General features: G+C 45.4%; 1 protein-coding gene across 1 annotated transcript in view; it reads right to left on the reverse strand.

Annotated features, from left to right (window-relative positions):
* Positions 1-3,798: 3,798 nt before the first annotated feature.
* LOC132387336 (NACHT, LRR and PYD domains-containing protein 3-like) overlaps positions 3,799-14,271 on the reverse strand; it is a 28,266-nt gene continuing 17,793 nt past the window's right edge. The window contains exon 5 of the mRNA XM_059959686.1: positions 3,799-5,822. Within this exon, the coding sequence (XP_059815669.1) occupies positions 4,081-5,822 (1,742 nt within the window). The 3' untranslated portion in view covers positions 3,799-4,080. The remainder of the gene's footprint in view (positions 5,823-14,271) is intronic.

The raw sequence follows: 14,271 nt of genomic DNA on the forward strand, positions 1-14,271 counted from the left end.
TTGTCCAGGGGAATGGTACGGGAGGATTGGAGGGAGGCGAATGCTGTCCCCTTGTTCAAAAAAGGTAGTATGGATAGTCCAGGTAATTATAGATCAGTGAGCCTTACATCTGTGGTGGGAAAGCTGTTGAAAAGGATTCTTAGAGATAGGATCTATGGGCATTCAGAGAATCATGGTCTGATCAGGGACAGTCAGCATGGCTTTGTGAAGGGCAGATCGTGCCTAACAAGCCTGATAGAGTTTTTTGAGGAGGTGACCAGGCTTATAGATGAGGGTAGTGCAGTGGATGTGATCTATAAGGATTTTAGTAAGCATTTGACAAGGTTCCACACGGTAGGCATTGGATCCAAGGAAGTTTGGCCAGGTTGATTCAGAATTGGCTTGCCTGCAGAAGGCAGATGGTCATGGTGGAGGTAGAACAATCAGATTGGAGGGTTGTGGCTAGTGGAGTCCTGCAAGGATCTGTTCTGGGACCTCTTCTTTTTGTGATTTTTATTAACGACATGGATGTGGGGGTAGAAGGGTGGGTTGGCAAGTTTGCAGACAACACAAAGGTTGGTGGTGTTGTAGACAGTGTAGACGATTGTCGAAGATTGCAGAGAGACATTGATAGGATGCAGAAGTGGGCTGAGAAGTGGCAGATGGAGTTCAACCCGGAGAAGTGTGAGGTGGTACACTTCCGAAGGACAAACTCCAAGGCAAAGTACAACGTAAATGGCAGGATAGTTGGTAGTGTGGAGGAGCAGAGAGATCAGGGGATACATGTCCACAGATCCCTGAAAGTTGCCTCACAGGTAGATCGGGTAGTTAAAAAAGTTTATGGGGTGTTAGCTTTCATAAGTCAAGGGATAGAGTTTTAGAGACGTGATGTAATGATGCAGCTCTATAAAACTCTAGTTAGGCCACACTTGGAGTACTGTGTCCAGTTCTGGTCACCTCGCTATAGGAAGGATGTGGAAGCATTGGAAAGGGTACAGAGGACATTTATCAGGATGCTGCCTGGTTTAGAGAGTATGGATTATGATCAGAGATTAAGGGAGCCAGGGTTTACTCTTTGTAGAGAAGGAGGATGAGAGGAGACATGATTGAGGTGTGCAAGATATTAAGAGGAATAGACAGAGTGGACAGCCAGCGCTTCTTCCCCAGGGCACCACTGCTCAGTACAAGAGGACATGGCTTTAAGGTAAGGGGAGGGAAGTTCAAGGGGGATATTAGAGGAAGGTTTTTCACTCAGAGAGTGGTTGGTGCGTGGAATGCACTGCCTGAGTCAGTTGTGGAGGCAGATACACTAGTGAAGATTAAGAGACAACTAGACAGGCATATGGAGGAATTTAAGGAGGGGGGTTATATGGCAGGCAGGTTTTGAGGGTCGGCACAACATTGTGGGCCGAAGGGCCTGTAATGTGCAGTACTATTCTATGTTTTATGGAACATATAGAGATTAAAGAGGAGGAGGTGCTTACTGCCTTACAGCAAATAAAGGTAAATAAATCCCCCAGGCCTGACATGATATTTTCTCGGACCTTGAGACAGACTCGTGTAGAAATTGCAGGGGTCCTGGCAGAAATAATTAAAATGTCCTTCGCCACAAGAGCGGTGCCGGAGGATTGGAGGGTAGCTCATGTTGTTCCGTTGTTTGAAAAAGTCTCCAAAAGTGCACCAGGTAATTACAGGCCAGTGAGCCTAACATCGGTGTTAGGTAAATTATTGGAAGGTGTTCTGAGAGATCGGATATACAAGGAGTTGGACAACCAAGGGCTGATTAAGGATAGTCAGCATGGCTTTGTTCATGGCAGATCGTGTTTAATGAATCCTGTAGAGTTTTTCGAGGAGGTTACCAAGAATGCACATGAAGGAAAGGCTGTGGATGTTGTCTACATGAACTTTAGTAAGGCTTTTGACAAGGTCCCACATGGGAGGTTAGTTCAGAAGGTTCAGACAGTAGGTATCCATGGAGAGTTTGTAGATTGGATTCAAAATTGGCTGTGTGTGAGAAGACAGAGAGTCTTAGTGGATCATTGCTTCTGAGACTGGAGGCCTGTGACTAGTGGTGTGTCTCAGGGATCTGTGTTGGGACTATTGTTGTTTGTTGTCTATATCAATGTACTAGATGATAGTGTGATAAGTTGGATCAGCAAGTTTGCTGATGACACTAAGATTGGAGGCGTTGCGGACAGCGAGGAAGACTTTCAAAGCTTGCAGAGGGATCTGCACCAACTGGCAACATGGGCCAGAAAATGGCAGATGGAAATTAATGCAGACAAGTGTGAGGTGTTCCATTTTGTAAGGACAAATCAAGGTAGGACATAGACAGTAAAGGGTAGGGCACTGAGGAATGCGCAGGAAGAAAGGGATCTGGGAGTTCAGATACATAATTCCCTGAAAGTGGTGTCACTGGGAGACAGGGTTGTAAAGAAGGCTTTTGGCATCCGGGCATTCATAAATCAAAGTTGAGTATAGGAGTTGGAAAGTTATGGTGAGGTTGTACAAGACATTGGTGAGGCCAAATTTGGAGTATTGTGTGCAGTTCTGGTCACTGAACTATAGGACCGATATCGGTAAGACTGAAAGTGTGCAGAAAAGATCTGCGAGGATGTTGCTGGCTCTTCAGGAGTTGAGTTACAAGGAAGGATTGAACAGGTTAAGACTTTATTCCTCGGAGCGCAGAAGAATGAGGGGAGATTTGATAGAAGTTTACACAATTACGAGGGGAATAGACAGGGTAGATGCGAATGGGCTCTTTCCACACAGATTAGGAGAGATAAATTACAAAAGGACTTTGCTTCAGGGTGAAAGGGGAAAGGTTTAGGGGGAACGTCCTCTCTCAGAGAGTTGTGAGAATGCGGAACGAGCTGCCATCTGATGTGGAAAATGCGGACACACTGTTAGATTTTAAGAATAAATCTGATAGATGCCTGGATGGGAGAGGTCTGGAGGGCGATGGACTGGGTGCAGGTCAATGGGACTAGCGGAATAAAGTTTTGGCACAGAGCAGAAGGGCCGAATGGCTTGTTTTCTATGTTGTAGTGTTCTATGATTTTACGATTCTATGAAGGAATATGGGGAGGTCAGTTGCCACAGGAAGAAGGGGGATGGGGAAGAGAGATCCCACAGGTGGAAGGGGGATGGTGTAGAGAGATCCGACTGGAGGTAAGGGGATGGGGAAGATAGATTCCACAGGAGGAAAGCGGAATGGGAAGGGATACCACTGGAGGGAAGGGAATGGGGAAGAGAGAACTTTCAGGAGGAAGGGGGATGGGGAAGAGAGATCTGACAGGAGGAAGGGGGATGTGGAAGATAGATCCCACAGGATGAAATGGGAATGGGAAGGGATACCACTGGAGGGAAGGGGATGGGGAAGAGAGAACCTAGAGGTGGAAGGGGAATGGGGAAGAGAGATCCCACTGGAGGAAGGGGGATGGGGAAGAGAGAACCCATAGGTGGATGGGGGATGGGGAAAAGAGATCTGAGAGGAGGAAGGGGGATGAGGCAGAGAGATCGCACAGGAGGAAGGGGGATTGGAAGAGAGATCCGAAAGGAGGAAGGGGAATTTTTGTACGCGTGTGTTGGGTCTGAACAGAGACCCAGAGGAGATACGGCCTCGCTCTCTGTGTATCTGGTAGTGAGCAAAGTCACAAACAGGAAAGAGCAGGGGAGGGCAATCTCACAATGGTATTTCTTTCCTTCTCACTGGGACCGTCTGCAGACGGCCTCTTGTCCCTCACCGGGAAGGGGGTGTGAATCTTTGACCCATCTGCTGCAGTCAGTGTCGGTCTGGGTGTCAGTAACAGTGAGAAGGAACATTGTCAATGGACGTGTCACAGGCAGCAGGAAACACGGCCATTCCTGTGATTTACTACCATTAAACCAATGGCCGTTGTTCACTGATCTGATGAAGTCTCCAACATCCCTTCACAAGGAACCACAGAACCCTCCTGTCCTTGGGGAATTGCTGACCGATCCCCTGGGCATTTGTCACAATTCTTCACAATCTGATTTAACACAGTTTAACCCAAATCTCTTTACATTGAAATGACACAATAGAACAGTTTCACAGTTCCGAGTGAGAGATAAATCAAGTTACCTCAACTCCTGGCACTTGTGCAGCCCGGGTCCCAGCCGCTGGATTCCCTCACACTGAATGTGGCAGTTCCCCAGGTCGAGGTGTTTTATTGTATCACAGAATCCGATGACATGAGACAGGACCGCGCAGTCAATCGGGGTCAGTGTCATTCCACGGAATGAAAGTGTTTCCACAGATCCCAGTGTTTCCTGAGCCAGTCTACGATTCTGAGACTCAAACAGGTAGTGCAATGTGTTCAGGAGGCTCCTTTTACCAGCTTCACTCCATGTGTTTCCACTCTGTCGTTTAACCTCCTCCTTCACCCAGTCAATCACCCGGCAGGTTGTTTCATGAGGAAATGGACCCAGAAACTCCACCAGGCCCCGAGCTGTCATTGGAGAGGAGAGACCAGCAACAAAACGGAGAAATATCTCAAATCGCCCATCTGTCGTGTTGTGGGCTTCAGTGAGGAATTTCAGGATATCCCCTGGATGTGGATTCAGAAATTGTGCGACTGCAGCTACAAACTCTTGGATGGTGAGGTGTGGGAATGTGTACACCACGCTGCAGGCAGAATCCTCTCTCTCCAAAAGCTCCATCAGGAACCCAGACAGGAACTGGGAAGGCTGAAGATTGTACTTGATCAAATCTCCATCTGTAAACACAATCTTCTTCCCGGACACTCCTCTGAAGGCCATCTGACCAACCCTGAGTAACACATCGCGGGGTCTCTCAATCTCACGGCCGTGGTTTTTCAGGATGTTGTAAATATAGTAGGAGTACAGTTGGGTGATGGTCTTGGGAACTCGCTGTGGGTCCCTGACTCTTTGTGTGAAGAAAGGGCCTAGTGCCAGAGCGAGGATCCAGCAGTAGGAGGGGTTGTAGCTCATGGTGTACAGGATCTCGTTCTCCTTCACATAATTGAAAACAGCTTCCGCCACCGTCTGATCTTCAAAATGTCTGATGAAATATTCCTTCCGTTCCTCATCAACAAATCCCAGGATTTCAGCCCGGACACTGATATCCGCCTTTTCCAATAAATGTAAAGCAGTGGGGCGCGTGGTCACCAGCACTGAACACCCTGGGAGCAGCTTGCCCTGGATTAAACTGTACACAATGTCCGACACTTCACACTTCCACTCGGGATCTGGGCACTGGTGCTTGGGATCTGTATCTCTCCGACTGTCCGCAAAATCGATTTTGTGTTTGAATTCATCTAAACCATCGAATATAAACAGCAATCCCTGTGGGTTCTTCCAGACTTCTCTCAGGATATTCCCAAAGTAAGGATACTGATCCAGAATCAGTTCCTTCAGGTTTATTCGACAGTCAATACTGTTTAAATCTCGGAATTTGAAACTGAAGACAAACTGGAACTGTTGGTATATTTTCCCCATGGCCCAGTCATAAACAATCTTTTGTACCATCGTTGTTTTCCCGATCCCCGGGACTCCGGCCACTTCTGCTGAACTCCCAGATTTGGATTTACTCCGGGAAAAGCTGCTCTGGAATAACTGATCGGTACGGATTTTTTCCAGCTGACTGCGGAGTTGTTTCTCTCTATAATCCTCATGGTCTCTGCCTCTTGCCAGCAGCTCATGTTCCACCAGTGTCCGATCTCGAACAGTAGAAATGACCGTGAGCTCAGCGTATCGATCAGCCAGCTGGAAAACCTTCACCTTCTCCGTCATCAGGATCGTGTTCACTCTCAGTGTTTCAGTTCGTGTCCGCAGAGTCTCCTTGTGTTTCTGTTGGACATCTTCCATGGGAACAGAGAACATACTCAAAACGTTAAACGGCTCATCTGACAAAGAACTTTATAACTGTATTTCAGCATTCAGTGTTTGACATTACATGAATAAATTCAATGCTACCATGGATATTAGGACAGAAAGTAAATTTTTTTTTCACAGACACGGAATTGACAGCAATGGATGTCCCGGAAAATATCCAATCCTCACGTTCTGGTTCTGGTTATTTGTGAAGGTGAACATTCCCCTGATTGCACTTTCTGAGGATGCTTAAACAAGCATCACTCCCCACTAACATCTTAACTACATTCTACAGAGGCGTGCTTGAGAGTGTGCTGACCTTTTGCATCACAGCCTGGTACTCCAGCTGCAGTGCTGCCGACAAAAAAGCCTTGCAGGGTGTGGTTAGGGGAGCAGAGAAGGTTATTGGGGTCTCCCTGCCTTCTTCCAAGACCTCTTTCAGAGTCGATGCCTCCAGAAGAAACGGGACATCATTAAAAAACCCTCACACCCTCTCCATGAACTGTTTGTTCTTCAGCCATCAGGTAAACGTTACAGGAGCATCAAAACTAAAACCACAAGGCTACTAAACAGCTTCCTCCCACAGGCAGTCAGACTGCTAAATAGCTGCTCTATCTGACTCTCCTTTGGACATTTTTAACTTGCACCGGACACTTACAACTTGATTTAAAGCAACATGTGGCTGTTGTGTTTTATTATTTATTGTTGTGTTTATTATTTAGTGTTGTGTTGGTTATGTTATGATTGCACTGCTCCTGGGAACCGCTGTCTCATTTTACCCTGCAGAGCTCATGTACGATTGGAACGACAATAAAGTTTTTGAATCTTGAATATCCTATTGCATTCCTGACTGCACCTCCCGTTACAACAACATTTCACTATATTTAAAGCATTGTTTGACCCATTAACAGAAGATGTTAATGTTGATCTGGTTTGGAACTATGGAGAGCAGGACACTGTGCATTTTGGCAAGGCTGCACACTGGGGAGTCACAGGTGTCCACTGTTCTTGAATCAAAACAGGAGCAGAATACCCGGGAAATACTCAAGTCTGGCAGCGTCTGGGGAGAATCACAGTGAAGTTGCGGATCGATAACCCATCAGAATGACAGAGATGAAAATGGGTAGTTTTCAATCGCAGTGATGGAGGATTGATGGAAAGGAATCTCTGTTTTTGGAAGAAGCCACAAGGGTTTGTCTCAGTGATGTACATCGTGTCTGTGGGAGAGGGTGGTGAAGTCTTGGCAACTGCTACTCATCAGTCTTGCTGTGGGGGTGTGGGGCGCTGTCTTAGGAGGCCTCCGTCTGTCAGAGTTGACCATGGATGTCCTGCCCCTGCAAGCCGGGACACTCCGATATGGAGAGGAAGCTTCTGCCGATGTAGCAAGCTCCCTCTCTCCATGCATCTGATGTACTCAAAGGAACGACATAGACTGACACAGCTTGGCACCAGAGGTGTCGCAGGAGATGCCAGTCTGCGTTGAACACCATTTAACACTGACTCAGGGACTCCAGCTCCAGGCTTTTCCCACTGGGTTTACTCCCAAACTCTTCCCCATGAGGGGTTACAGTTACAAGGCAGTGGAGTTTTGAGATCAGAGTTTTCTTGTTCCTGGGTGAGCTGTCAATCACAGCCAACAAGTCCCATCTGCCCAAAGTGACTGGTTGTAAGGCACCAGTAACCCACCTCTGCCCCTTCTCCTGTCAGAAGAAACGCTTCCACCGGGATTAGTGGCTAAACCGCACGTGAAGGCCAAGAGCTGGACAGAGGCTACTCGCCAATGGGAGCATTTAATAGGTTGTGGCAGCTCATCCGTACTGTCACCCCCCTCCCCCCCCCGGTTATAACAATCTTAAGCAACCGAGGGGCGCTGTATTATTGACAATGAATCGGTAAATTGGTTTATTATTGTGACATGCACCACTGTAAAATGGAAAACTTTTCTGCATGCGATCCAAATAGATCATTACATCACATCGGTGCAATGAGGTTGTACAAGGAAAAATGGAACAGAACAGTTCAGGGAAACAGTGTTTCAGTTGCCGAGAAAATGCAGTGCAGGCAGACGATAAGGTAGAAGGCCAAAGGATCATTGGGAGGTCAGCGTTGAGTTTTTTTGGGACTATGTTCCTAAACTGTAGAATTCAACAGCTTAAACTACAGTACTGTGCAGAAGTCTGAGGTGTATATTAGGACTGACACATTCTGTCTTTTGTTTTCTAGTTTGCACTTTATCCCGTTGTGATGCGGTTTGAACGGCATCGTCTGGATGAAAGGTGCTTTATAAATAAGTCATTATTATTGTTATTATTATTAATATTATTATTATTATTATTATTATTATTATTATTATTATTATTATTATTATTATTATTATTATTATTATTATTATTATTATTATTATCTTAGCCTAAACTGGTAAAACTTGAGGTACAGGCATAGCCAAGCACACACATGTCTCAATTGATAGGAGATTTCAGACTATTCTCGTGGTGTATAGTGTTACGGGTTTTCGAAGATTTACACAAGTATCGCCGTATGGGCCTAATTTATTAACACTATTCTGTAAAGCCTTTAGGATGATACCAGTTATCGATATTACGATTGGGATAAATAATACCCTGTTCGCGTTCCATAGTCTTTCATTTTGCCCTTTCAATTCAACATATTTCTGGTTTTGTTTTTACTAATTCATTTCCGTAAGTTATGTGTGTTTGGAATGGCTATATAGATTTAAAAAGTTGCTTTTGCTTGTTTATCCTGTAAAATGACATGCGAACGCATTATCATGAATTATCCGACCTGAAATCAGGATCGGACGCAGTATGATATGAAGTACTCTAACTCTAAAAGTGGAGCAGGCTTGTACTTATTGTAGGTTATCGTGTTTTTCATCAGTTGTAGTTCAAGCAAGATTTTTGGGAATGTTTTCCACCACTTGATTGTGCTTGTGCAAGTCATGAGATTCAGTTAAATTACTGCAGGATGCTGTAAAGTGTTGGATTGTTTCTGGTTTCTCTTGTAATTTTCAGCATTCATCATCCTGAATGTATTGGTCCTTTATTCTGTATTATTGATAACTACATGTGTCATCAACCTTGTCCTGTATTGCTACAGTGATCTCTTCTGTTTCTGGGAAGAGGTCTCCAACTCTGAGCCAGGGGCTCGAAGCTTCCTTGTCGGCATCTAATCGGCTCAGATCGTGTGGATGTCCTCCGTGAGGAGTCAGACTCTTCCATCGGTTAACGTTTTCTACTATTATGACAGTTTCTTCATTTTTATGGGTTATGCTTTTCACTTACGGTCAGTGATATGTACCCTTTATCAGAATTGCATATGCGTGTATGGAGTGCTGAATCCTGCTTGCGGTATGAAAGTGTGTCAATAGAGCTAATTGTGGATTTCAGAAAAGGCAAGATGAGGGAACACGACACACCAGTCCTCACAGAGGGATCTGATGTGGAAAGAGTGAGCAATTTCAAATTCCTGGCTGTCAATATCTCCGAGTATCTAACCTGGACCCAATATATCGATGCAGCTACAGAGAAGGCACAACAGTGGCTACATTTCATCAGGAGTTTCCAACATCACTTGAATATTTCTACAGATGTAACTTGCAGAGCATTGTAACTGTCTGCATCACCGTCTGGTTCACAAGGAACGGAGTAAGGTGCACACTCAATGATTCAGGAGCAACTTCTCCTCTACCATGCAGCTTCCGAATGGACATTGAACCCATCGATACTGCCTCACTAATCTCTTTTTAAATTTCTATTTCTGCACTACATATTTAGTTTAATATTTCATATAATCACACAGACATGCACAGCTATATATGTTCAACTTCCAGGCCCTGAAGCCACTTCGCTGCTCAGCCAGATCCACCGTCTGACAGGCCACATGTCTCGCATGGATAACTCCAGGTTACCGAAAGCAGTACTCTACGGAGAACTCTCTCAGGGCAAGAGAGATCGTGGTGCCCCGCGCAGGAGGTACAAGGGCCAAATTAAGCAGAGGCTCTCTCAGGCAAATATGGAGGTCAATGGGTCGCAGCCGCTGATCCACGGAAAAGCCAGGAATTCTGAGGAACCCAGAAGAGGGAGTGCTGAAAAGAAGAGGGGATGCAAGAAGGATCCAACTACCGAAGCGCCTGCATCCCAGCTGTCCCTCTGTCCCAACTGCTCCCGAGTCCACAGATCCAGAATTGGCCCCTACCGTCACCAACAATCGTGTCGTCATCCAGTACCACCCCACCCCCTCACAGACACACACACACACACACACACACACACACACACACACACACACACACACCTATTTGGGAAGAGAACAGGATTTAGGGTATGTTTCATGATCATTAATGCTTGGTGGAACCCCGGAATGTCCATGCCCTCAAACCCTTTTGTTCCCCGGATCTGGAGTACCTGGTGCTGCTGTGTAAACCTTTCCGGCTGCCAAGGGAGTTCCCGGCTGTTATTATCACAGCTGTGTAATAACAACATCCCCCGGTTGTGTGTTATTGTCACAGAGAGGGGATGATTTCCTTCAGAAATCGGTCAGGACTTTCCAAACCACAAAATTTGTACCAACAGTTCCGTGTGAACAGCACTTGCCGTGTGACTGACTGCTTACATTGCCGGTGATCAGCAGGAGCTCAAGAAATTCAGCTCCGATCTGTGCAAAGTCATCCAGGCAGCGAAACGACAATACAGAGATCGTATTCAGGCACAGCTCTCCACCAACAACACACACAGCTTATGGCAAGCTCTGCACCCCAATGCAGACTTCAGAGCTAAGTGCAGTGGTGCTGCCAACATCGCTGCCTGTCTCCCAGAGGATCTAAGTCTCTTTACGTTCGGTTCGATATCGCCAACACTGAGACCCCGGGAAGAGCCGACAAAGCGACCTGCACATTGGTCATCTCTGAGGCTGAAGTTCGCAGGTGTTTCCAACGAGTGGACAGTCACAAGCCTGCGGGACCGGACGGCATCCCAGGGCGGGTACTCAGGATGCGCGCGGCACAACCGGCAGGTGTATTTACGGATATTTTTCATCTCACCCTCTCCCAGTGTAGAGTTCCCTCCTTCTTCAAATCATCCACCATTGTTCCTGTACCTAAAACAATTAAGGCAACGTGTCTGAACGACTGGCGTCCTGTCGCACTCACCTCAATAATAAGCAAATGCTTTGAGAGACTGGTCAAGGACTGCATCTGCAGCTTGTTACCACCCACACTGGACCCCCTACAATTCCCCTACCGACACAACCGATCAACAGATGACACAACAGCCACTGCTCTGCACACCTCCTTAAACATCTGGAGAAGAGGGATGCTTGTGTGAGAATGATGTTATTAGACTACAGTTCAGCATTCAATACCATCATTCCCTCCAGGCTTGACAAGAAGCTCAGAGACCTCGGCCTTCACCCTGCCTTGTGCAGCTGGGTCCTGGACTTCCTGTCAGATCACCAGCAAGTGGTAAGAGTGGGCTCCCTCACCTCTGCCCCTCTGACCCTCAACACAGGAGCCCCTCAGGGCTGTGTCCTAAGCTCCCTCCTTTACTCTCTGTATGCGCGTGACTGTGTCGCTACCCACAGCTCCAATCTGCTAGTTAAATTTGCTGAGGATACTATATTTATTGGCCAAATCTCAAATAACAACGAGGCAGCCTACACAGAAGAAGTCACCACCCTGACACAGTGTTGACAAGAAAACAACTTCTCCCTCAATGTCGCAAAAACAAAGGAGCTGGATGCAATGTTTCAAAGACAAGAGGAATGGAGACGGGCCAACCCCTATTGACATCAATGGATCTGGGGTTGAGAGAGTGAACAGCTTCAAGTTCCTCGGCATTCACATCACTGAGGACCTCACGTGGTCTGTACACATCAACTGTGTGGTGAAAAAGGGCACAACAGCACCTCTTTCACCTCAGATAGAACCATAGAACATTACAGCACAGAAACAGGCCTTTTGGCCCTTCTTGGCTGTGCTGAGCCATTTTTCTGCTTAGTCCTACTGACCTGCACCTGGCCCATATCCCTCCATACACCTCTCATTCATATACCTGTCCAGGTTTTTCTTAAATGTCAAAAGTGAGACCGCATACACAACTTCATCTGGCAGTTCATTGCACACTCCCACCACTCTCTGTGTGAAGAAGCACCTTCCCCAATGTTCCCTTTAAACTTTTCCCCCCTTCACCCTTAAGCCATGGCCTCTGTTTTTTTTTTCTCCCCTTGCCTCAGTGGTAAAAGCCTGCTCGTATTCCCTCTATCTATACCCATCATAGTTTTATACACCTCTCTCAAATCACCTCTCATTCTTCTACATGCCAGGGAATAAAGTACTAACCTATTCAAACTTTCCCTGTAACTCAGTTTCTCAAGTCCTGGCAACATCTTTGTAAACCTTCTCTGCACTCTTTCAACCTTATTAATATCATTCCTGTAATTAGGTGACCAAAACTGCATACAATACTCCAAATTCGGTCTCACCAATGTCTTATACAACCTCACCATTACATTCCAACTCTTATACTCAGTACTTTGATTTATAAAGGCCAATTTACCAAAAGCTCTCATTACGACCCTATCTACTAATGACGCCACTTTTAGGGAATTATGTATCTATACTCCCAGATCCCTCTGTTCTACTGCCCTCATCAGAGTCCTACCATTTACCTTGTATGTTCTAACTTCCGAAGTGCAATACCTTCCGAAGTGCAATACCTCACACTTGTCCGCATTAAACTCCATCTGCCGTTTTTCAGCCCATTCCTCCAACTGGTCCAAATCCCTCTGCAAGCTTTGAAAACTTTCCTCACTGTCCACTACACTTCCAATCTTTGTATCATCAGTGAATTTGCTGATCCAATTTGCCAGATTCTCATCCAGATCATTGAGATAGATGACAAATAACAATGGATCCAGCACTGATCCCCGTGACACATCACTAGTCACAGGCCTCCACTCAGAGTAGCAATCCTCCACTACCATTCTCTGGCTTCTTCCATTGAGCCAATGTCTAATCCAATCTACTACCTCTCCATGTATACCTAGCGACTGAATCTTCCTAACTAACCTCCCATGCGGGACCTTGCCAAAGGCCTTACTGAAGTCCATGTATACAACATCCACTGCTTTCCTTTCATCCACTTTCCTGGTAACTTCCTCGATAAATTCTAATAGATTGGTTAAACATGATCCATCACGCACAAAGCCATACAGACATTTTTTTAATAAGTCCCTGTCTATCCAAATACCTGGAGATCCTATCTCTTAGTCCAATAATTTACCTACTATGGATGTCAAACTTACTGGCCTATTATTTCACGGCTTACTTTTTGAGCCTTTTTTAAACAACAGAACTACTTGAGCTATCCTCCAATCCCCTGGCACACGATCCGTGGATATCGACATTTTAAATATTTTTGCCAGGGCCCCTGCAATTTCAACATTAGTCTCCTTCAAGGTCCGATGGAATACCCTGTCAGGTACTGGGGATTTATCTACTCTGATTTGCCTCAAGACAGCAAGCACCTCCTCCTCTTTAATCTGTATAAGTTCCATGATCTCCCGACTTGTTTGCCTTGTTTCCATAGACTCCTTTCTAGTTTCCTTAGTAAATACAGATGCAAAATACCTATTTAATATCTCTCCCATTTCTTTTGGTTCCATACATAGCCGACCACTTTGATCTTCAAGAGGATCAATTTTATCCCTTATTATCCTTTTGCTGTTAACATACCTGTAGAAGTTATTAAAATTATCTTTTACCCTGAGCAAGCTCATGTCCTCTTTTAGCCCTCCTGATTTATTTCTTAAGTATTTTCTTACTCTTTTTATACTCCTCAAGCATCTTATTTCCTCCGTGTTGCCTATACATGTTATACGTCTCGCTTCTTCTTTATCACAGTTCCAATATCCCTCGATAACCAAGGCTCCTTATTCTTATTCATTTTGCCTTTAACCCTGACAGGAACATACAAACTCTGCACTCTCAAAATTTCTCCTTTGAAGGTCTCCCACTTACCAATCACATCCTTGCCAGAGAACAACCTGTCCCAATCTACGAATATTAGATCCCTTCTCATTTCTTCAAATTTGGCCCTTTTCAGGTTTAGAACGTCAACCCGAGGACCAGATCTATCTTTATCCATGATCAAGTTGAAACTAATGACGTTATGATCACTGGAACGAAAGTGTTCCCCAACACAGACTTCCGTCACCTGCCTTAACTCATTTCAAAATAGAAGATCTAATATTGCATCCTCCCTAACTGGTACACTGGTATATTGATTTAGAAAACTTTTCTGAACACATTTTACAAACTCTAACCCATCAAGACGTTTAACAGTATGGGTGTCCCAATCAATGTGTGGAAAATTAAAATCCTCTACAATCACATATTTCTGTCCCCTGCAGATGTCTGTT

The sequence above is a fragment of the Hypanus sabinus genome, unplaced genomic scaffold (genome assembly GCF_030144855.1).
Source record: "Hypanus sabinus isolate sHypSab1 unplaced genomic scaffold, sHypSab1.hap1 scaffold_1751, whole genome shotgun sequence".
Lineage (NCBI taxonomy): Eukaryota > Metazoa > Chordata > Chondrichthyes > Myliobatiformes > Dasyatidae > Hypanus > Hypanus sabinus.